Below are 24,948 nucleotides of genomic sequence, written 5' to 3' on the forward strand. Positions count from 1 at the left end.
CCTATAAATCACATGAAGTGAAAGTACGCGAGAAACAGATCACGTTAAGTAGGATTGTACAAAGGCCCAATTCCATATATTCAAGCATAACTTTTGGGCAAACCCAATGGGCCTACAAGCGAAACTGCCACAGGCCCAAAGGGCAAAAAAGGAGGACCAAAAGGCTTCCTTACAACCCGAATCACTCCAAACGTTGTGCTCTCCTGCCTTTTAAGGTTTTTTTTTTTTTTTTTTTTTTTTTTTTTTTTTTTCAATTTAAGCCAAACTACAGAAAGAATAGAAGGGAAAAAAATATTCATGAAAAACGTTATTATTATTCCTTGAATTTTTTTTTCGGTAAATATATTATTCCTTGAATTGACTTATAGTAGGTTGAAAAATAGCCTTATTGTTAAGGTGGCGTGCGTTGAATTTACGGTCTTTGGGCCTCAAAATCGGTCTTCTCGAACATTTTGACTTGTTTTTTTGAAGAACAAAAGTAAAACTTATTGACACTTCTCTCTTATTTTTATATCTAGTGTACAAAGGAAGTTTCAACTTTCAACTAAACATTAGGACTATTTACCAATTATCTCAATAAAATTTTGAATATTAATCAACGTATAACTAAAACAAACATTACCCTAGTTGTAATAGTAATGGTATTTGCCTTTCTTCTTTGGCATTCACCAAAAGGAAAATTCATTTTGTTTGAACGAACTAAATAGACCCGATTTTTCAAACGGACTTAATCACAATCACTTGATACACTTTTGTAAAAGGTTGAGTCAATTTTCAATTTTTCAAATCGAGTGGATGTGTTTGAGTCAAATTGAGAAGTTAACCGTCTTTAATCGGTCCGGTAATTCTACTTCACTTCCTGGATCAAGAAGCTTAGGCAGAGCCATTCAGAAACCCTTCGATGTTAAAAACAAAAACCCTGCATTATTTTCGAAGTCCGGTAAAGAATGCCAATGTCACAAGTTCAGACACAGCTTATAAAGTCTCTGATTCAAAGTTGTTCTCAACTCCTTTTTTCATTTCCACTGGATCAAAAGTGATGATACAAGCCATGGTCGTTACTCAAAATTGTACAAAAAGATCGCCCAAATATTCATTTCATTATCAGTATCACCGTGAACTCTGTTCTATGAATTATTTATAATACAAAAGCAAAAGGATAAAAGACAACTATTTGAGAATTGATAGTACTGTAAGTTTTTCTATGCTTCAGCCTAGGTATAGGGGGAACAAAAAAAAAAAAAGCTACTGCCCATACTAACCCTAACAAAACATTCCCATCTCAGGGCTTTCTTCAGGTCAGGAAGTGCTCAAAAAACAGCCTTCATGTATTGGTCAGTTCTGCAACACCCATCATTTTTAATCCAGAACCCATTAAATCTCTACAACTTGATCCATTAAAGCGGAAGTCGGGTCCTACCACTTAGCTGACACCTGGCTGAATCATTGGAAAGAAGGTCCAGTTCTTGGTTGGGGCAGCCTCCTCCCCGAGAACTTTCTCGTTGGCCCACCAGTCAGAGCCAATAGTAGGCTCGTCAGAATCTCCTCCATCTGCGTTATCAAAGTTAAATTCCTTAAGAGATCCGAGAGTGAGTGTTCGGTGCTTCTGATGACGCCGTCCATCCTCCCCATCTGCTGAAGCTCTCTCTGGTAAGTTGTGGGATGTTTCACCAGCAACGCACTCATGACCATTGGGCATTTGCAATTCACTTGAATTTTCATCTCTTTCACCAGCGCGTTTTGCATTCTCTAGAGATGCTGATACAGCCTTGGCCAAAGCTGCTGGCTTCTTTTCTACACATCTAACAACTTCTTCCGCAGTTATTTCAAATGAAACTCTATGATCAACATGTTCATCATTTTGACCTCCATTGAATATATTTGGGAGTGGTGCGATATCAGAATTCTGACGATCCAGAAGAAAACTATCCCGAGATCTAGGTACCACAGCATCCGGGGTCAAGGAACCAGATCCTTGCCGCGAACCCCATTCATGGGGGGAGAACTTGTCAAGATTCAAGAGCTTCGGAGGGACACCAGTGCAGAACTCAAGGAAATGGGAACCACCAGGAGCCAACTCACGGTCAGGAAAAGGTGATGAGGTGCCAGAACCAGAGATGCCCGAACTTGGAGAGATCAAATGGCTGACCGGGCTTCCTGGGTAAAGTTGATAAGATTGGAACTCGTAGTGGGATAAAGGAAATTTCTGACCAGCTTCACCATTCTGGTGGTTGGGATCAAGAAGCCGAGCAAATGGCACCTCGGGTGAGGAAGGTGTAGTCAGTTGGACAGACTCAGGAGGAGGAGTAAAGGGTGCAGTCGATGGTTCTGTGGTGAACGTAGAGAAAACAGGGGGTGAGACCAACTGTGTCTCATGGGCATAAGGGCCAATAGCAAAAATGGAGGCAGGGCCACCTGGGGAGCACATACTGGCTGACATTGAGGTGAAGGACAGCAAACCAGCGGGTGATTGGGTAGCAGAGGGAGGTTCTGATTGAAGGAAAGAAGCGGGAGAGGAAGGAGGTGCAACAAAGGGAAGTACTAGAGAAGGTGCTTGGGTTGGATTTTCAGCTGCTGGAACCTCTGCTCCTCGGGCTGTTGTTTCAGGAACTTGCCCAATTCGCTTGTTGGTTTTCTGATATCCAAAACACCAATATATACTCCAGCAACTTCCCCATCTTCTTTTCTGCATGTAACCAAAGACTCTATCAATAACATTAAACTTATAATAGGTAACTCTGACAAAAAAATTTCTTAATTTAACATGAGACTAGAAGACAGCAGATTGAAAGGGCAAGTATGAGTAACTCCAAGTATTAAGGCTTTCAAAGAAATTTCATCAGGCCTCAGATTCATCATGCTTGATACTAGAAAATGAAACAATGCTGATCCTGAGATAATTATGTTTCATATTATGCAACCAAATAACTGTCTCTTTTGTTTTTTTTTTTTGCTAACCATTTTTGCTTGCTGCTGTATCTAATTTCTTTTTGCTTAGAATTACTTTCTTGTAAAGTCCTGGGTTATGCCCCAGCCAAGGCTTTGCTTTGACTGATTGACTACGGAAATAGAATTGTAGAGCTCTATAGTGTTCCTAGTTTCCCCCAACCCAAAAAAAATAAAGAAAATCTTTGTTTTAGACATGCCATCTCTTTAGCCATATAGCTGCCCAATCAATAAGCTAAGCATTGTGAACTAAAATTTAGAATGGGTTAAGTACGAACAACTCTAATCCATCCTCCCGTAAAAAAGCTAAAAGAGCAATCCCCACTTTCGAAAATGCCTTTGCATATTGAAAACAACAGAGAGCATGAGAGCGAAGTTGCACAAAAGAACACAATCAGAGAATTTAAGAGGTCAAACCAAGATGGTTGTTTGATACAACTGAAAAATAATCTGAAAAACATTACTTCATTTAACTTCCAATATCATTACTTAGCTTCCCTGAGCAAGTTAAGAGGTGAAAGAAAATGGCACAAACAGAAAAGTCAAGTTTTAGTTGTTGAATAGAGAAGAAAATGTATTTGACAGATATAAATGTGGTGAGACCTAGCTCTTATTCTGTATTATTTTTCTTTACCTCACAAATGACCAAGCTCTTATTCTGTAAGCAAATATAAAACCCTAGGAATATAAACAAAAATTTAGCATGTAGAGAATGGGAAAAGTTGTTAAGCACAACTCTAGTGTCAGCCTGAAGTCATCAAGACAAGAGACTATAGGTATACACTGATACAGCAAAATTTCAGTATCCCCCTTTTTTGGCAGATGAAAGTATGCATCAACAAACAGAGAAAATCTCGCGTGCAACCCCTAAAGGAAATTGATATTTTCTGCAACTTATGCATCAAATAATCTCTCTTTGTTTTAAACTCGTGATATATGATTATTCATTTACTATTTTTAAATTCAACAAACATTCCGCACGTGAAAATTGCCAAAGCTACATCCAATTTAAGTTGTTCTCAATCCAGAAAGTCCCAAATTTTCTTGCTTCAGATTACAAATCCTCTGCGCTAAATTTCTGCATACTGTTTTCTACCTTCCCAGGCACAAAAGTGTGCAACAATGGATGCAAGAGGAGGAATCCAGATCTCCTATACATCCCCAACTCCACCCCCAACCCAACCAGCAAAAGAGAAAAAAAGGAACCAAAATAGAAGCCTGACAACATAAGCCACTTACCTGAAACAATAGCAACAGATAGGGGGGAAAAAAAATAGAAGAGGGGAAAAAACACCCACACAAAAAATGGCCAACAAAAGTAGCAGAATTCAAAGTCAAGCCAAATGATTACCGCCTTAATTCTAATGATAAGTTTATAACATATTGATTACTGATTAATCAGTAAACATTAATTAAATAAATATTTTAAAAATGGATTGAGTTACTTGAAGGTTCTTCATCAATACTAGTGCGCTACATCCATGTTCATATTCAAAATAGAAAGACACTTTGGCTAAACTGAATCAAAGACACTGTCATACGCATAATGTAAATATAATATTTACATATAATCATCCTTTTACTCAATAATTTGTGTACAAAGGACTCAAAGATTGAGATTCAGATAGATGAGAGTTAAACATGGCAATTGATTAAAATCAACACTCAAGTGTTGTTCTGATCTCCATGTTTGGATACTTTAATATAGAGCATATATTGTGTACACGCATTTACTATTTACGATAAATGGAACACTTGTAGAGAGTTGCCTTGGAGTTGACATAAATTACATCGTCCATGCTGTAAAAAATACAATGCCGCTTTACTTAAGAACCTAACACAATTTTGAAATGAATCTAAAAAAGCATATTTTTTAGAAGCCATTGGATATCACAGTGTAAGAAAACCATCCAAAAAAAAAAAAACTCAAGACTGATATAAGGAAGTAAGGTGCTGATTCTTTGAGCACCTTTTTTTTTTATGGAGAATGCAACAGGTTTCTCTTGTCCATGGGCTCCACGAAAGAGTTGAAATGTGTATGATGCAATGAATACCTACCTATACATCAATTTTTCAAGTTCTACTAAAAAATCATCCCCATATTACTTACTTTTAATGAGATATCTAGTTTAGACCCATTATCTACAACCGTAAATAAGCATTCAAAAAACATATAACGAAATACTCAACCTTGATGAGTAAAGGAAATGACCACAAGTATCCACTTCTCCAAAACAACACAATATTTCAAATCGAAATATATTTCTGTTCTTTGATAATTCTGACCAGCAAAACTATCTGGACTTATCATTTAAATATTAGTTAGATTCAAGGATGCACATAGATCAATTTGGATTGGGTTGGCACCAAACAAGAAACAAATCTTATTCAGGACACCTCAGAAGGAAACAGAGTACAAAAATATTACGTGAGTAGGAGTTAGCTGCAAATATCCAGATGCTGCATGATACTAATAAAAGTTATGCCTTTCTTTCTAACTTCAAACATACTGGTGGCAGTGAAAAGCAGGGTTCTCTAACTCCAAGAAAATCCAATCCTACCCATAGTTATCCCGGCAATTTTTGACCGGCAAAGCCGCCTCAATTTCAAACTTAATGATGGAAAAAACACATACTGATACTAGCAGACTTGTGTAACGATACGATTCAATAATGAGAAACTGAAAACAAATTATTACACCTTTGTGTCTTAAAGTCAACAGCTTTCAAATAAAACTCAAAAAGTTCAAGAAGCTTCATCCATCCACAATTAAACACCATTACACTCCTAAAAGTAAAAGGCTATAGATTTCCATACAGTAACACAATGTAAACAATCCTCAAAGTATGTAAACCTCATCTTAATAAAGAAAACCATAAAACTTCACATTTCCAAGCTAAATTCTGTACCTCAAGAACACAAGTCCACCTTCCAAGACTAGAAAGAATACAGCGAAATAACATCACAATTCACAATGAAACAAAATTAAACAAGAACTAACAGAATCATATTCTCTTCCATCATAAAGAAAAATTAAAAACGAATCAACGAGCGATCACATACTAATAAGATCAACAGATCTTGAATCGTATTACGTATAAGCAGCTTTCGCAAAACATAACATTTTCAATTCAAAATGCTCAATTAACACAATCAAAACAACACAATTATGATGAAAATAGATTGAGAAATGAACGAATCAAATCATATGAATTTACCTGAACCGAAGCTTGAGGCATACGATTCTCAGCTGAGGCGATCGCATTCGCTGCAGCGTTAATAGTCTCGAAAGTGTTGTTCACACCTCTCATATCTCCATTCACTCCTCTCATCTCTTCTTGATCCAAAAATTAACCTAATTTTTCCGACAAACACTTTGTATCATCGGCGATTCCGACTGTTTCCGATCAAATCTCGCCGAATTCAAAAGATTGCAACTTTCTCGAGAAAATCAGTTACGGGAAATCCGAATTCTATTCGGAAAGGATAGAAATTACCAGAACAACTAAACAAGATTGGAGAAGAAGAAAATGAAGATTCAGTGATTTATATATAATCAGAGCAAATCTATGCCCCCTTCTCTCTTGCTCCCTCTCTCTATATATATATTGTGCTGTATGTAACTATCGCTTTTGAGGTCAAACACGGCAGTGGACTTATATATATATATATTACTATGTGATTATCGAAACCCCGAGAGCTCTATGAACTACTATAAGGTTTTGCAGAGCGTATACGGAGTAATATATGGCATTAAGTAGTAGTGATATCCAAAATTACATGAATAGCCTTGTTTTGAATTGAATGCCATTTGGCAATCGGTTAGTTACTTGCTATTCATTCACCTGAAAATTACTTGCACATTCAATGACATACCTTCTTTCTTCTAAAGCTTCACACCAAACAGCCATTCCCTTTAATTCTTGTTATGATGGTACTTGGCAGGAACTTTTATATACACCGTATACACGTGTATATATATGTATACATGAATGGTATTATACATAAGATACTTATATAAAAATAAGAGAAATTTAGATGAAGTATTTTTATTTATTTATTTGAAATTACTCTTTTCATCTAAGAGTTGTGCTTTATTTATTTGAAATTACTCTTTTCATCTAAGAGTTGTGTTTATTGTGATCAGGTTATTAAATTTTGTAAGTTCCATAATAATTACAACTGCATATTTTGTAACTTTCATAATGTACAGTTACAATAGTCACAACTGTATTTAATATTTTTGTGCATTTAAAGAGTTTAACATTTCATAATCTATTTAAGGATTGGTGACGGAGTTGGAGTAATTAGTTTAGAAATTTTTTATTTTATTTTAATACGTTATTGCAGCGAGGGTGATGGGTGCTGGAATTCTTGTAGCTGCTGAGGGTAGTTTTGTCCAAATAGTGGGAGGTGATATACATGTTTTTCTTTTCTTTATTTTTGTGATGGTATTAGTTATGCTTTTAATTATTGTTTTACCGAGAAAGCCTCTGTTTTTTGTCAATGTGTATTGTGTGCACGTGTGCCCATCCCCTTCTTAATACGCACCCCCTTCGTAATATTGGGCCCACTCTGAAAATTCTTTTACCCGCCACTTGAACTAACTTGCGCGGTTGGTTCGTCTCTCAAATGACCTTTTCTAAAAGACAAACTCAATTACACTTTAATTAAACTTTTACAAAAAATGATGCATACCATATATCTCTCACACACAGTTAAAAGGGCCTTTGCGAAGAGAAATCAGAAAGGCTACTCTCTCTCTCTCTCTCTCTCTCTCTCACACACACACAGACACACAGTTAAAAAGGCCTTTTAGAAGAGAACTAACTTTTTTACTTTTATTATCCTTTTTATTTCATATCTTTCACGAGGATTCACAAAGGTTAATGAAGATTTTTACTTTATAGTTTCTTTATTTTATGCACCAAAAGGCTGAGTCATGACTAAAACATTAGAAGTTGGGTCCACAAGAACATGCTACAACAGGATAATTCACACATGAAGCACTAGGTTTAGGGGTGGCTTTTAATGTGGTCATGGTCCTACTGGGCACACCACATGTCCTTGTGGGGATGATTGATTGGAAAATTGAAAGAAGAACCAAAAAAAAAAAAATCTCATTAAGATCGAGTGTGTGTGTGTGAAGGAAAAGAATTTGAATTTGATGTGCTTTGCTCTTTTTAATTAATACCACAGAGACCCAATCACACTCATTAATGGTTTTCTTTTTCTACTCATATTTAAATTTTTGTTGTTATGAGATTTATATCAATTACTCGAAAGTGTAAAAATCTTTACATATATGACTTACTTGTAAAGGTATCGTACCCAAAGAACTTGTGTAAATTAAGTTTATCAATAAATTTTTTAAATTTCAAATTAACTTAAAAATAGGATAATCGAATTATGATGATTAATTCTAAATTAACTGAGTAGAAAAATAAAATAAACTAAAGAATAATGATTAAATAGAATGTAGAAAACAGAGAGATAACTAGGGGAATGACTTCACCACTAACGTCGCACCACCAGTTAATTGTATCAATAAGCATGGACTATCTTCGATTGTATCAATAAAATAATCATATAACATGCTAGGATGTAGCATGGTCTATTTTTTATAAGCATAATCCATCAAATCTCTAACATTATATTTAGATAAAAACCATTGTGTAATTATCTCATTCACAATTACAAGAATTGAATGAGTTGTGTTCAATTACAAGATTAAAATATCTAAGACAAGATAGAAAAATATTTGTAATTGAATTAAAACTTTAAAACCGATTCTTATTGAAAAATGAATTAAAAATCCTATAAATTACACAATCATGCATGATAAAAATTATTCTCCAATAATTAAATATAATCAAACTAGTGTTCTAAGTTAGGGCTACATCACAACCCTAGCAAAGTGTTTAGCCAAGCATGACTGGAGACATCTTCACCGCCATGGATTGATCCCTTCCTTTTTCTGAATGCTCCTTTTATGATTTCAGCCTCAAGCTCCTCTGTATGATGATTCAATGTTGTAGAGGACTCCCTTTAAATAATAAAATATCAGCCCTAAAGTTCATATAGAAGACATACATAGAAATTCTGTCAAATAAGGACTCCAAAATTCATACAGACTTCCAGTCCAATTTTGACAAAGTAAACAGTTGTTTTAGGGAATCCTCGTGAAATACAAAATTGTAGCTCTTCGAATTTCCTTTCAACCTTCGCGAGAATTTAGTTGTTTTGACACTCGAAGAGAGAGATATAACCAGATTACCAAAATGGATTCAAGTTACCAACTTCGGCGAAAGTTTCCTTTTTGGGAAGGAGTTTTCCTTTTATTCTTCTTTTCATTCTCATCAACATGTGGCTTCTTTTGGAATATTTTATAAGTATAATTAGACTTGGATCTTCAACATTACTCGGTCTCATGGAATGTCATCTGTTAAAGCTCAGAATCACTGGTCTTAACTGATTTTATAATTAAAGTCCTGAAATAAATAAAAATAATAAAATAATGTAAAATCACAAATAAAATATTATTAAGAGAATAAAACATGCAAGTAAATAGGTTAAAATGTATAACATTCGACACCTAACAATAGTCATGCATATTTCAAGAATCCAAAGCATTTTGTTTATTAATATATTTGTTAATTTAAAAACTCAAATCAATAATTATTTGGAGTTCATTTGTTACTGATTTCTTTGAACAACCTAGTTCATTTGCGTCCCAAATAAATAGTATCAACTTCACATATCATTAGATGATGAGGAAAGTCAAATTGATTACATTTAGCTTAGTTCCAACTTCATACAGCGAACTAATAAGTTATATATATAAGGCTATATAAAAAAAAAATCAATTTAGTCAACTTTAAATTGAGTTCAATTCAAAAAAGATTGGTAACGAAACAAACTCGAATTTTATTATCATCTTATACCTAAGCTCTCGACACTTGTATAAAGACGAAAGTTTCACTGGATTTTTTTGTTGTAACCCTACTATATGCACGTGAGTCCCATTAAAAGAATAATACTTTATTTGTTACAAAAAATTTGTCCACATTTATATTTTGGATGTCTCAAAATATATGTCACATTGTAAAAAGAAGTGGAGTAGAAAATTAAACTATAATAATAAAACCAAAAAAGAAAAAAAGAAAAATTGAAAATGAAAGGATTAATGTTATTTACATTATAAGCTTAAGCATAAAAGGCCTAGTTTCTACTCATTTCACCTTATGCGTCAACTTGTATTAATGTGCTGCTACAGAAACACAAGTTCAGTTCTCTCAAATTGATTGCTTAATTCATCTTTAATGGTTATTGTGATTTCAAATTATTGCATTCCTCCATTTAAAACTAAATCCAAAGCTTCAATTATTAATCTGCATAGGTGGTTCAGTGAATAAAGGTATTTTGTGAAAAATCATAAACTCAGACGTTCTGAGTTTAATTCTCACAAAGTGCAAAAATATTTGAATTAAATGACATATGTAGATTACGAATGATTGAACACATCCAGAGTTTGTGAAGCATGAATTAGGTTACAATACATATCTTCTCCTGATAGACTTTCATGATTTTGTGCTAACTTTTTCTTATAGTGTATTCAAATTAAGGGCATTAAAGTGGCCGATCAAGTCCTCAACCAGTGATGAAGATAAGCATGAAACCTAATTTAGGCACGTTATGACTTTTAGGAGTTTTAGCACATTTTCAATTACTTGTCTGTATGGAATTTCAACATGATATATATACACACGTATGTGTATATATATATATACACAGACGTCTTCCACTTTGCATGGTAATCGACAAGCGGCAAGATTGTGCCTGGTTTGTGTGCCAAACAAGGCGGCAAGTGGTAACTACTCATTTCGTGGAAAGTCACCCAGTGGGGTCCTCCCCATTACTTTGACAAAAGTTTAGTTAGTGGTTTGACCCATCATTTGTTCCTTAAAAAACTAGATTGACTTGCTTCTTGATCTCACCGCCAATGATGTTAGACCATCAGTGTCTCTAATGAGAAATGATTTGTCGGCCAAAGGTAACTACAAGCTGAGGGTACAAACCTCCCGCATTTATATACAATTTTACTTGGGCTGCGTTGAGTTTGGCCACATGAAATTAAAATTTTAAAATTGAAATTGAAATTTTAAAATTGAAATTAAAGAAAAACACTTTCTCCTATTCTACCAATTTTAATTAAAAAGTAATTCTTATAACGAATAATTATAATGAATTACTAGACTTATTATTTTAATTGGTCAATTATGCAATAAATAAAAAAATAGAGTCCTCCACTTAATTGTATTTAGTATAAATAGCTAATTAAAAATTATTCGATTAAGCAATTCCCTGCAAGTATTCGGTATGAGTGCTACTCATTTCAATTCATGCCTACTAGATATAGCCATAGGGACTAATTTTTGTGTTTATATTTGTACATATATATTTATAAATCAATGGACCTTTTTGTAAATTTTTCAAAAAATAACTGAATTAACTTGATAAAATGTATTTGTAATAATAAATACGTCTTAGACAACTTTGTTTGGCCATGTTTTTCCAATTATTTGCTAAATTCTTGCTCATTTTTAATGTTAGCCTTTTTTTACATCATTAAAAATAAGCGAGAATTTAATGAACTTAAAATTGGTATCTAGAGGATTATTGGTATAAGAGTATTTATTTCACTTGGATTTTATTTTGGAGGATTTATTTAATTTAATATTAGTTTTCTTTCAGCTTTATTATTTATAATTTATTTATCTTTTGTAATTCGTGTTTGTTTATTATCTTAATTGTTTGATTATCCCTCGGTGTCGTGCGCGAATCTAATCAACTTGTGCTCTGTAATCAAAGGGAATCACGAGATCGAAAAAACTACTACTTATTTAAAGAAAGAATTCAAAATGAAAGATCTCGGAAAGACAAAACTCAGTCTTGGACTGCAGGTTGAACATTTTTTGAGCGGTATTCTTATCCGCCAATCAACATATAAAGAAAAGGTTCTGAAACGTTTTTATATGGATAAAACCCATCCATTGAGTTCTCTAATGGTTGTCCGATCATTTGACGTTAAAAAAGATCATTTTCATCATTGAGAGGATAATGAAGAACTTATTGGTCCTGAAGTGCCATACCTCAGTGCGATTAGTGCTCTTATGTATATATTTTGCAAATTGCACACTGTGATACCCCTCGATTCTAGAGCCACGAGTGATTAAGCCTGAGTACAAATCCGAGGGATACCAAACAATTAAATATGTAAATGAACACAAAATACAAAAGAAATAACAAAGAATAAATAAAAATAGCAGAAAAGAAAACTAAATAATCAATTCTCTAAATAAATTATCCAAAACCTTAAATCATCATTACAAATCGAGAATCCATCTAGTGGACCCCTAATGATAATCCAACTGAATCATTTTGAAAATAATCATAATCATAAACTAAAACATAAATAAAGTCCTACGTAGAACCGAAAGAATAATGTGAACTATCTCTGCATAGCACGAACAAACTCTATGTCTGGAATTGACGAGTACCTGAAAAATAATAATAGTGGGTCAGGCCCACGAACAAGTTCTTTCTACGACAACCCAAACAGAGACCAGAGAACTATACATCTATAGCTAACCCATGCAATAACCATATAGTCCATACATACATATAAACACTAAAGGAACCTCACTAAACTATAGGATTGCCTCAATCTGAATAATAGGCAACATGCAAAACGCACATGTAGTGGACATGAGTATCTAGATCCACCAAGGCACACAACAACACTATATCTAGCTGTACATCCCTGGCAATATATGCACCCTATCCACTGATCTTGAGACTCAAGCTCATATCATGGCATATGTCTATGTATATATCCAAACTAAATTAATTCATTACGTATCATCCAAATTGTTTAGTTGACCTGACACAAATATAAATAGGACTTAGCATTTTAGTTAATCCATTCCCTTATAGAATATGTAGGACTTAATTAATAAGTTAATCCATCCCTAGAGTGCCACTATCCTATACTGGTGCACCAAATCCACACAATTTAACAATTGATGTAACAATTTCAAAAGTACATCAAATAATCCAAAGTTAAACATAATAATATTATATCATGCTAACACAAAATAGGAACAACTTATAATTTATTTAAACTTCATATATCACATATCCTACATATAATGAATTTTAAACAGATTGATATTTTACTATACAATCACTTAAGCATTCTCCACACCATTCATGCTATACATTTAATCTTAATTGTTAAAACAAATTAAAGACTAAGTCCATTCATTCCATAAAGAATTTGAATAGCATGCATTGTCATATTTAAATTTGTTTAAAATTTATTTAAATCATTCATTATTCTTATTTGATGTTTAAGACTCCCTAAATCCAATATAGAAATAATACAACGTTGTTTCCGAGACTTCACCAGGTAATGCTCGAGCACCCTTATCCATTGCTCAAGCTTTTGTCCTAAATGCTCGAGCACCCTGTCCAAGGCTCGAGCATCCTACTTCAAGCTCGAGCTTTTTATCTCAGTTGCTCTAGTTTTCTTTCTCAGGCTCGAGCTTTACATCCAATTGCTCAAACTTTACATCTAATTGCTCGAGCTTTACAACTAATTACTCGAGCTTTTCCTTACAAGCTCAAGCTTTTTATCCCAAGGCTCGAGCTTTACCCCCAAGGCTCGAGCACTGTAACAGCGGTCCGAACACTGTTACGCGAATCAACCCAGAATATCACTGTGCATTCATTCTTTATTTGTTTCAGGAATCCTAGGCATGTTTATACGTTCCATCAATATACAGATTTAAAAAACATTATATACAACATGTACAAAACATAATTTAATCTAATCAAATTCATAAATTTATCAATTTAAACACAAGAACAACATGAACAAACTAATTTATAAACCTAGTTCTACATTTAATTAAAACATGGATTCCAATTTTAATTATCCTTAAAACATACCTAAAGTTATACTAGAAATATATAGATTACAGATTTAAGAGAGAAGTGTAGAACAAAGAACTTGCCTTTAGGATTTGATAAAACCCCAGCCTCCTTCTTCTTCTTCCTTTTCCTCCTTCCTCCTTCTTTTTCTCTCTCTCTAAAATATACGTGATATAATTCTAGTCCCTTTTTCCAACCCTATAGGTATATATTTATAGGCTACATATTAATCATATTCCTTTTCCCAATCCACATCCAATTAATAAAGAGAAAATAAAATTAAAATACTAAAAAACTAACTAAAAATATAAGTTACGTATAATCTATGCATACTATTTATAGGCTACATATTAATCTTATTCCTTTTCCCAATCCACATCCAATTAATAAAGAGAAAATAAAATTAAAACACTAAAAAACTAACTAAAAATATAAGTTACGTATAATCTATGCATACTATTTTATCTAAATAAAATAAATATATTATATTATCTCCAAAGGACTTTCCTTAAATATATACATATATTATTTAATTAATTATATATATATATATATATACACTATCCATGGGTAATTATCCGTACCCATTAAACCCCTTATCCAAGTAGTCCATGGAATCCAATTGATTGGCCCATGACTACTATCCATAACCCTTAAAATAAAATAAAATAAAATAAACAACCATTTAAAATATTTAATTCTTAATCATTTTATTACAAGAAAACAACTAATATTTAAGAACACCAATACACATTAACTAACAAATAATTCATCTAAACAAGTATTTCAAATAAACACATAAGTAATTCAAATAAACAATTATCAACTAAACAAATATTTCAATTAAACATATAATTAATTCAAATAACCAAGAAATCAAATAAAAATTAAAACACAATTAAAACAATTAATAAAAAATACCGAGACTATCCTTTTTAAAATTAGGGGTATTACATTATTCCCCTATAACAAAAGGAATTTCGTCCTCGGAATTCGCTTCTACCTTCATCCATTATGTCAGGAAAGGTTGAGTGAATGACGTCTTCTCGTTCCCAAGTGGATTCAGCCTCATTGTGATGACTCCACTGGACACGTACCAAAGGAATGACCTTATTACGAAGAATTTGATCCCAACGGTCACTAATACGATACGGTGGTTCCACATAGGTTGCATACAACTGCAACTCAATCTCACCAACATCAATATGCTGATAACGATCTTTATCGCGAAGAAATTTCCTCAACATGGAAACATGGAACACGTTGTGAACATGATCTAAATAGTCCGGAAGTGCTAAGCGATAAGCTACCATTCCAATTCGATCTGTAATCATAAAAGGACTGACAAAACGTGGTGACAACTTCCCTTTCCTCCCAAAACACATTACCCCTTTCATAGGAGACACCTTGAGTAAAACCTGATCTCTCACCTGAAACTCCAATGCATGAGTACGACGATCCACATAACTCTTCTGCTTTCTCTGGGCAGTGTGCATACGATCCTCAATAAGAGCAATTTTTTCAGAGGTATCCTTAATGAACTTAAGACCCAAAAATCTGCTCTCACCAACCTCCATCCAACAAATAGGAGATCGACAAGGTCGGCCATATAAAGCCTCAAATGGTGCCATACCAATAATCTTCTAAAAGCTATTGTTATATGCAAATTCCACAAGTGGCAAATAATCCTCCCAGTGACCCTTAAAGTCAAGGACACAAGAACAAAGCATATCCTCCATGATCTGATTAACCCTCTCAGTCTGTCTATTAGTCTGAGGATGATAAGCAGTACTAAAATGCAATTCAGTACCCAAAGCCTGTTGAAAACTCTTCCAAAATCCTGATACAAAGCTCGAATCCCTATCCAATATAATAGACAACGGTATGCCATGCAAATTCACAATCTCTGTAATGTAAAGTCTCGCCAACTATTCTGAAGTGTAATCAGTGTGAATAGGCAATAAATGAGCTGATTTGGTCAACATATCAACGATGACCCAAATGGAATTGTGATCCTTAAATGAATTAGGCAATCCCTCAACAAAATCCATAGAAAATGCTCTTCCGTTTTCACTCTGGTATGGGTAGTGGTTATAGAGAACCTGGCAGCCGCTAATGATCAATCTTGACCATCTGACAAGTACTACACCGAGAAACAAAAATAGCAATGTCCTTCTTCATACCTACATACCAAAACTGCCGCTTCATATCCTGATATATTTTGTCTCCACCTGGATGAACAAAAAACTCAGAGTGATGAGTTTCAGTCATCACATCCTTCCTCAAATCGTCTGCAGAAGGTACTACCAACCGCACCTTGTACTTCAAACCTCCATCAGTCCTAACATAGTAAAATGGAACATCCCCAGAGTTATCTCTGCAACTTTATCGATGCATTGCTGATATGTGAGTTGTGCCTTTAAAACCTTATGAATGATCGAAGGTATAACTACCATGCATGCCATAAAAACATCCAACAACTCATCAACAGTCTTCAACGTATTCCATTCAATAGTGAATAAAACAGAAAGACTCCCAGAAGGTTGGCAACTGAGTGCATCTGCCACTACATTCGTTTTCCCTGGATGGTACTATATAGAGAAATGGTAGTCTTTCACAAACTTTAACCATCTGCGCTGTCTCATATTCAACTCCCGCTGAGTGAACAAATACTGCAAACTTTTATGATCACTAAATAATCTGAAAGATTCTCCCAGCAGATAATGCCTCCAAATATGTAAAGTAAAGACCACAGCTGCCAACTCCAAATCATGTGTTGGATAATTAAGCTCGTGAGGCTTAAGCTTACGAGATCCATACGAAATTGGTCGTTCCTCCTGCATCAAAACACACCCAAGACCTTGCAAAAAAGCATCTGTGTAGACAAGATACTCTATCCCGCTCTGTGGAGTAGACAGAACTGATGCAAAAGTCAACTTATTCTTTAGCTCTTCAAAAACTTTCTAACAGTGTTCATATCCCATACGAACCGTACACCCTTCTTAGTCAAATGAGTAAGTGGTCCCGCTATTTTCAAGAACCCCTGAATGAATCGACGATAGTATCCTACCAGTCCCAGAATACTTCGTATCTCTGTAGGTGAGGTAGGTTGTCCCCACTCTACTATTGCTGAAACCTTGGCTGGATCCACCGCTATCCCCTTCTCTGACACTACATGACCCAGAAATTTCACTTCTCGCTGCCAAAATTCACACTTATCGAATTTGACATATAAATGGTGTTCATGAAGCGTCTGTAACATTGTACGAAGATGTCTAGCATGATCGTCCTCTGTCTTAGAACAGACCAAAATATCATCAATGAACACGATGACAAACTGATCTAAGTAAGCCCTGAAGACTCTGTTCATTAAATCCATGAAGACTGTTGGTGCGTTAGTCAATCCGAAAGGCATGACATGAAACTCATAAGAGCCATATCTAGTGAGAAACGTTGTCCTAGGAACATCCTGTTCCCTAACCCGAAGTTGATGATATCCAAAACGCAAATCAATCTTAGAGAAGTATGTAGCTCACTTCAACTGATCAAAAAGATCATCAATCCTAGGTAAAGGATACTTGTTACGAATAGTAACCTTATTCAACTCCCTGTGATCTATATACACGCGAAGTGAACCATCCTTCTTCTTCACAAACAAAACTGGTGCTCCCCAAGGTGAAGTACTCCTGCGAATAAACTGACTGAGCAATTGCTGAATCTGATCTCTCAGTTCATGCATCTCCACTGGTGCTATCCTGTATGATGCCCTAACAATAGGCGTAGTGCCAGGAGCTAAATCAATAATAAAGTCTATCTCTCGACTAGGTGGCAACCTTGGAATCTCTTGAAAAATATCTGAAAATTCCTGTACAACTGGTATGTTATCCAGTGACATAGTAATACCCTCATTGGTCTCCTCATCCATGTGAAACAAATAAGTGCATAGCAACGACATATATATCCTGACCAGGTATAATGAAAATAATTGACCTATCATAACAATTAACTTGGGCATGGTAATGAGATAACCAATCCATCCCGAGTATCACATCATAAGTGTGCATGTCCAAGACCAATAGATTGGCTAAAAATCGAAGTCTACCAACATATAATGTCACAGGCCTATCACTCTCATATAGAATAGCTGTATTGCCCATAAGTGTAGAAATACTATGAGGTTTATCGTACACTCGCGTCGTCATCCCAGATAATGTAACAAAAGTACAAGACACGAATGAATGTGTAGCACCTGTGTCAAATAAAATATGACCAGATCTACTATGAATAGGAAACATACCCTCAACAGCCTGAGGCGCCTGAATATCCTGTGGCATGGGGTTATACACTCTGCCATAATGCAACTGCTGTGGTGCTTGTCCCTGAGGCTGTGGCAGTACTGGTAAAGCCGGATACGTCTGTCCCTGAATCTGTGGAATCTGTGGAGCAGGTAAAAGTAATGGTACCCTTTGTCCTTTTTTGCACATGCTGTCCCTGTCCTGCTTTAGGACACTGCCTGGAAGTATGATCAAACTCTCCACAAGTGTAGCAACTCCCCTAGAAAGTGTAAAATTTCCTCCTCTGTTGGTTAGCCTATGGCTGACCCAGTCCTGCCTGTGGTCCCCCATCCTACTGCCTCTAAATAGGTGCTCTATTCCTGTAAGTATCTGAACCACCCTTATACTTTTTTCAAGACTGTTGTCACTGGAATTTGCCTTTATCATTGTGTCAGTGTCCATTGTCGTTCCCTTTCTCAGCTTGCTGATTAGCAGAGTCTCTGTCACCCCGCTTCTCACCCCTAGCCTGTCTGAAATCCACAGTAAACTAATACTGCTGTAGAGCAACATCTACCACCTGAGCATAAGTAGTGTAGGTTAGACTACCTGTAATGGATCACTTAATAGACCACATAAGTCCCTTAACAAAACTATTACGTTTATTCTCTTCTGTATCCACCTCCTCTGGAGCAAAAAGAGATAAACGCGTAAACTACTGCTCATACTCTGCGTAAACTACTGCTCATACTCTGCTACTGTCATGTTCCCCTATTGTAGTTAAAGGAACCCTGTCTTTATAGCTGTCCTAACTGCATATGGAAAGTACTTCTCATTGAAGCGAATATTGAACTGCTCATAGGTCAATGTAGTCCTCTTTTCCGCATTGGTAACCAACTCCCACCGCTGGAGTGCATCTCCGACAAGCTTAAAGGTAGCAAACATCTGCTTCTGAACCTCTGTGCACTGAACCATGCGAATATATCGCTCGATATCCTTCTTCCACTGGTGAGCTACTTTCGCATCGGTGGAGCCTATAAACTCAGGTGGGCTCCCCTTTGTGAAAAAACTCCTAGCCTTTTCCTAAGAATCAGTCTGAACCACTGGTGCTGGTATAGGTGCCTGCTGAATCTGTGGTTGATTTTGAAGTGCAATTGTTACTCCTACTTCTATAGCCCGAGCAATGAGGTCATTTACATGAGGAAGAAACTCTAGATCCCTGCCCTAATTGTAGCCCTGATCTTGAGACTTTTGAGTAGTCTGTTGTACTTCCTCCTGCTCATTGTGCAACTACCATCTTCCTCCTTAAACCCAGGCAGTTATTGCTCTTCCTCCATTTGCTAACGCAGTAGGAAATCCTGCTGCCTACGTGCCGCTCCTCTTTGCTGTATGTTTCTCTGATTGTCTCGTCTTCTTCTAGTATTAACCATTCTGTTAACATAGAAAAACCAACATTAGTACCATTTAAGTGGACCGTAAAGGAATACAATGAATCCTAAACTTAGGCTCTAAACAAAAGAATACGTTACGCGGAAGTCTTAAAATGATAAATCCCTAGAGACACTTGAACCTGGAGTGCTCTAATACCAACTGTGATACCCCTCGATTCTAGAGTCACGGGTGATCAAGTCCGAGAACAGATTCAAGAGATACTAAACAATTAAGTATGTAAATGAACACAGAATACAAAAGAAATAACAAAGAATAAATAAAAATAGCAGAAAAGAAAACTTAATAATAAATTCTCCAAATAAATTATCCAAAACCTTAAATCATCATTGCAACTAGGGAATCAATCTAGTAGACCCCTAATGATAATCCAATTGAATCAATCTGAAAATAACCATAATCGGAAACTAAAACATAAATAGAGTCTTACTTAGAACCGGAAGAATGATGTAAACTGTCTCTGCACAGCACAAACAAACTCTATGTCTGGAACTGACGAATACCTGAAAAATAATAATAGTAGGTCAGGTCCACGAACAAGTTCTTTCTATGACAACCCAAATAGAGATCGGAGAACTATACATCCATAGTTCTCCCATGCAATAATTATATAGTCCATACATACATATACACACTAAAGGAACCTTACTAGACTATAGGGTTGCCTCAACCTAAATAGTAGGCAACATGCAAAATGCAATTGTAGTAGGCATGAGTACCTAGATCTACCAGGGCACACAACCGCACTATATCTAACTACACATCCCTGAAAATATACGCACCATATCCATTGATCCTGAGACTCAAGCTTATATCATGGCATATATCTATATATATATATCCAAACTAAATTAATCCACTACGTATCACCCAACTTGTTTAGTTGACCTGACACAACTATAGGTAAGACTTAACACTTTAGTTAATCCGTTCCCTTATAGAATAGGTAGGACTTAACTGATAAGTTAATCCATCCCTAGAGTGCCACCATCCTATACTAGTGCACCAAATTTACACAATCTAACAATTGATGTAATAATTTCAAAAGTACATCAAATAATCCAAAGTTAAACGTAATAATATTATATTATGCTAACACAAAATAGGAACAACTTATAATTTATTTAAATTTTCTATATCACATATCCTACACATATTGAATCTTAAACAGATTGATATTTTACTATACAATCACTTAAGCATTCTCCATACCATTCATGCTATACATTTAATCTTAATTGTTAAAACAAATTAAAGACTAAGTCCATTCATTCAACAAAGAATTTGAATAGCATGCATTGTCATATTTAAATTTGTTTAAAATTTATTTAAATCATTTTTAGTCCTTATTTGATGTTTAGGACTCCCTAAATCCAATATAGAAATAATACAACGCTGTTTCCTAGACTTCACTAGGTAATGCTCGAGCACCCTGCTTCAGGCTCGAGTATCCTTATCCGTTGCTCGAGCTTTTGTCCTAAATGTTCGAGCACCCAGTCCAAGACTCGAACATCCTACTTCAGGCTCGAGCTTTTTATCCCAATTACTCAAGCTTTCCTTCTCAGGCTCAAGCTTTACATCTAATTACTCGAGCTTTTCCTTGCAAGCTCGAACTTTTCATCCCAAGGCTTAAGCTTTGCCCCCAAGACTCGAGCACTGTAATAGCGGTCCGAACACTGTTACGCGAATCAACCCAGAATATCACTGTGCATTCATTCTTTATTTGTTTCAGGAATCCTAGACATGTTTCTACGTTCCATCAATATACAGATTTGAAAAACATTATATACAACATGTACAAAACATAATGTAATCCAATCAAATTCATAAATTTATCAATTTAAACACAGAAACAACATTAACAAACTAATTTATGAAACCTAGTTCTATTTTTAATTAAAACATGGATTCAAATTTTAATTATCCTTAAAACATCCCTAAAATTATACTAGAGATATATAGATTACAGATCTAAGAAAGAAGTGTAGAACAAAGAACTTGCCTTTAGGATTTGATAAAATCCTAGCCTCCTTCTTCTTCTTCCTTTTCCTCCTTCCTCCTTCTTTCTTTCTCTCTCTATAAAATATACGTGATATAATTCTAGCCCATTTTTTCAACCCTATAGGTATATATTTATAGGTTACATATTAACCCTATTCCTTTTCCCAATCCACATCCAATTAATAAAGAGAAAATAAAATTAAAACACTAAAAAACTAACTAAAATATAAGTTACGAATAATCTATGCATATTATTTTATCTAAATAAAATAAATATATTAGATTATCTCCAAAGGACTTTTCTTAAATATATACATATATTATTTAATTATATGTATATACTTATATACTATCCATGAGTAATTACCCGTACCCATTAAACTCTTTATCCAAGTAGTCCATGGAACCCAACTGGTTAGCCCATGACTACTATCCATAGCCCTTAAAATAAAATGAAATGAAATGAAAGAAAATAAAATAAAATAAACAACCATTTAAAACATTTAATTCCTAACCATTTTATTACAAGAAAACAACTAACATTTAAGAACACCAATACACATTAACTAACACATAATTCATCTAAACAAGTATTTCAAATAACTACATAAGTAATTTAAATAAACAATTATCTACTAAACAAGTATTTCAATTAAACATATAATTAATTCAAATAACCAAGAAATCAAATAAAAATTAAAACACAATTAAAAAAATTAATAAAAAATACCAAGACTATCCTTTTTAAAATTAGAGGCATTACACACACGGCCTGACATAGTATTTTCAATCACTTTATTAGCAAGGTACAGTTTTGTACCAACCCGTGGACTTTGGAATGGAATCAAACACATATTGCGATATCTTCGTTAGTACAATTGATATGGGATTGTTTTATTCAAAAGAGCTAAATTCTCAATTAATTGGATATGCAGATACTGGCCATCTCTCTGGCTCACATAAAACTCATTCACAAATAAGACATGTATTTACTTATGGCAGCACTGCTATATCATCGCGATCTATGAAATAGACAATGATTGCAATTTCTTTAAATCGGTCCGAGATACTTACAATTCACGAAGCAAGTAGAAAATGCATGCATTTGGTTGAGATATATGATCCAACATATTCGAACAACACGCGGTCTCTGATTAATAAAAGATAGCCCAACAGTACTATATGAGGATAATGCAGCATGTGTTGCACAAATGAAAGAAAGGTATATTAAAAGCGACAAGACTAAGCACATCTGACAAAAATTCTTTTATGCACATGAACACCAGAAAAATGGTGATATTAATATTTAGCAAATTTGTTCAGGTGAAAATCTAGCATATTTATTCACTAAAACGCTTCCAACAACAACATTTAAGAAGCTGGTGTATAACATTGGCGTCAACTAAAAGATCATCAGGGTTGATATAATACAACAATGAGGGGGAATGTAATACCCCTAATTTTAAAAAGATATTTCTGGTATTTAATTGAGTATTTAATTGCATTTTGTTTTTAATTTTAATTAATTGGTTTGTTATTTGATTTAATTACTTACTTGACGCAATTGATTGAGTTAATTGTTTTAATTGGATTTAATTAATTATTGAATTACATTAAGTGCTGAATAATGTGTAACTTGGATTACTTACCTGTTTTAATTACCGTACTTATTTAATTAATTTATTTAATTAATTCATTGTGTATTTATTTTCTTTAGTGTGCCTTAGGATTTTAAGTTTCAAGGTGTAGCCGACTTATGATTTAATCAGTTTCATTCTTGGACTAGAATTGGAATTAGGGTTGAGGATTTATAAGTCTATATATACGCATGTATACATTCTGCCTAGGGTTGAAAACAAAACCTTGTTCCCGGAGTGAAAGGCAGAGAGAAACAGAGAGAAGGATTGGAGAGAAACACAAAGTAACCTTGGGTGATTAATAAAACAGTTCAAAAAGGAAGGCACGGGGTTGTTTCTGGGTTGGAACCAAAGCACTGGAGGAGTAGACTTGCAGTTTAGGACGCAAACATATCATACAAAAACTGTGGAATTAGAGTTTCAAATCTGAAACTTAAAGGCAAGTTCTTTTCTTTCTCCTTCCCATTGGCTTGTGTTCTGTGCACCTAGATAGCCTCTAGGAGATTTATTAGACATTAATTGAACTATGCATGACCATTATATGTTATACTTAATTATCTGTTATTGGTGAAATTTAATTTGAAATCATTCTGACATGTATAGTTTGTATCGTTTCTATTTTTGCATAAAACGGGCCACTGTTTTAATATTATTTTGAATCTTACTGCATCAAACCAAGGTCTAAATTAATTCTAAATGGAATTTAGGGTCTGTAAGTTCAATATAGAGGAAGCACGGTAAGGTTGGAGTGGCCGAAAAAGGAGAGGATGAGCTGAAACGGAGCAGAAGGAAGCCAGACGCTCTCAAAGGAAGTGAGAGCCGGCTCCATAAAGTGGGAGCCGGCTCCCACCTATGTAGAGCCGGCTCCAAGGACCTAGGAGACGGTTCCAGGCTATAAGAGCCTGCTCCCAAGGTTTGGAGCAGGCTCTCTCCTCCATTTTTACATACTAATTTTTGTTTTTTTTATTGTTTTTTACGAACTGTTTTGATACTGTTGGAGCATGGAGACTATTCTGATAAATCTGGGACTGTACAGGGTGATTAGGAAGATGGTTTTGGGTATTACAAAGACCTAAAATTAATTAGAACTCAGTTCTAGTGACTTAGAATAAACAGTATCAAATTAGTGTAAATATGCACACTGTTAACGGATGAAAGATGGATTAATTGTTTAATTAAATTTTAGTAATATAATGGGATGTAGGATGTTTATAAAACCTATTTTAAATGCATGGTAGGGTCCTCTGTATATTTATTTTGATCTATACATGCATTAGGATGTTAATTGTCGAATTATTAAACTTTTTCTGCAGTTAATTGGACTATCGTTGGATTTTAATTGCTAGGATATTAATAATCATCTATGTAATTATTTGGATATTAGTTTGAACTATAAATTACCATCTACGAATTTACTTTGATCTATACATGCATTGGGATGATTAATTGTCGAAATATTAAACTTTTCTACAATTGATTGGATTACCATTGGATTTTAATCACTAGAATTTTAATTATTATCTCTGCAATTATTTAGATGTTAGCTTGGATTGTAAATTACTCAGTATGATTTATTTGTTGTAATTTACATGGATATGGAGGATTGTGTGCACCGGTATGGGACGGTGGCACACTAGGGACGGCTTGGC

At 34.6% G+C, this 24,948-nt stretch overlaps 1 protein-coding gene across 1 annotated transcript; it reads right to left on the bottom strand.

Annotated features, from left to right (window-relative positions):
• Positions 1-1,068: 1,068 nt before the first annotated feature.
• LOC132307926 (uncharacterized protein At1g76660-like) lies at positions 1,069-6,694 on the bottom strand. The gene is made up of 2 exons (XM_059805826.1): positions 6,165-6,694; positions 1,069-2,686 (listed from the first exon to the last, which is right to left on the bottom strand). Exons 1-2 carry the CDS (start codon positions 6,276-6,278, stop codon positions 1,424-1,426), a joined length of 1,377 nt encoding a protein of 458 aa, XP_059661809.1. The 5' UTR covers positions 6,279-6,694; the 3' UTR covers positions 1,069-1,423.
• Positions 6,695-24,948: the final 18,254 nt, after the last annotated feature.

Source organism: Cornus florida, unplaced genomic scaffold (genome assembly GCF_030987335.1).
Source record: "Cornus florida cultivar Cherokee Brave unplaced genomic scaffold, ASM3098733v1 CherokeeBrave_3.0.0_Hap2_Chr05, whole genome shotgun sequence".
Taxonomy (NCBI): Eukaryota; Viridiplantae; Streptophyta; class Magnoliopsida; order Cornales; family Cornaceae; genus Cornus; species Cornus florida.

What these genes read in the sequence shown, in the direction of transcription:
- LOC132307926 (XM_059805826.1), bottom strand. Translation starts at nt 6,278, where the DNA reads ATGAGAGGAGTGAATGGAGATATGAGAGGTGTGAACAACACTTTCGAG. An exon ending in TGCCTCAAGCTTCGGTTCAG is followed by an intron (nt 2,687 to 6,164) that starts GTAAATTCATAT and finishes GGTTACATGCAG; the next exon opens with AAAAGAAGATGGGGAAGTTG.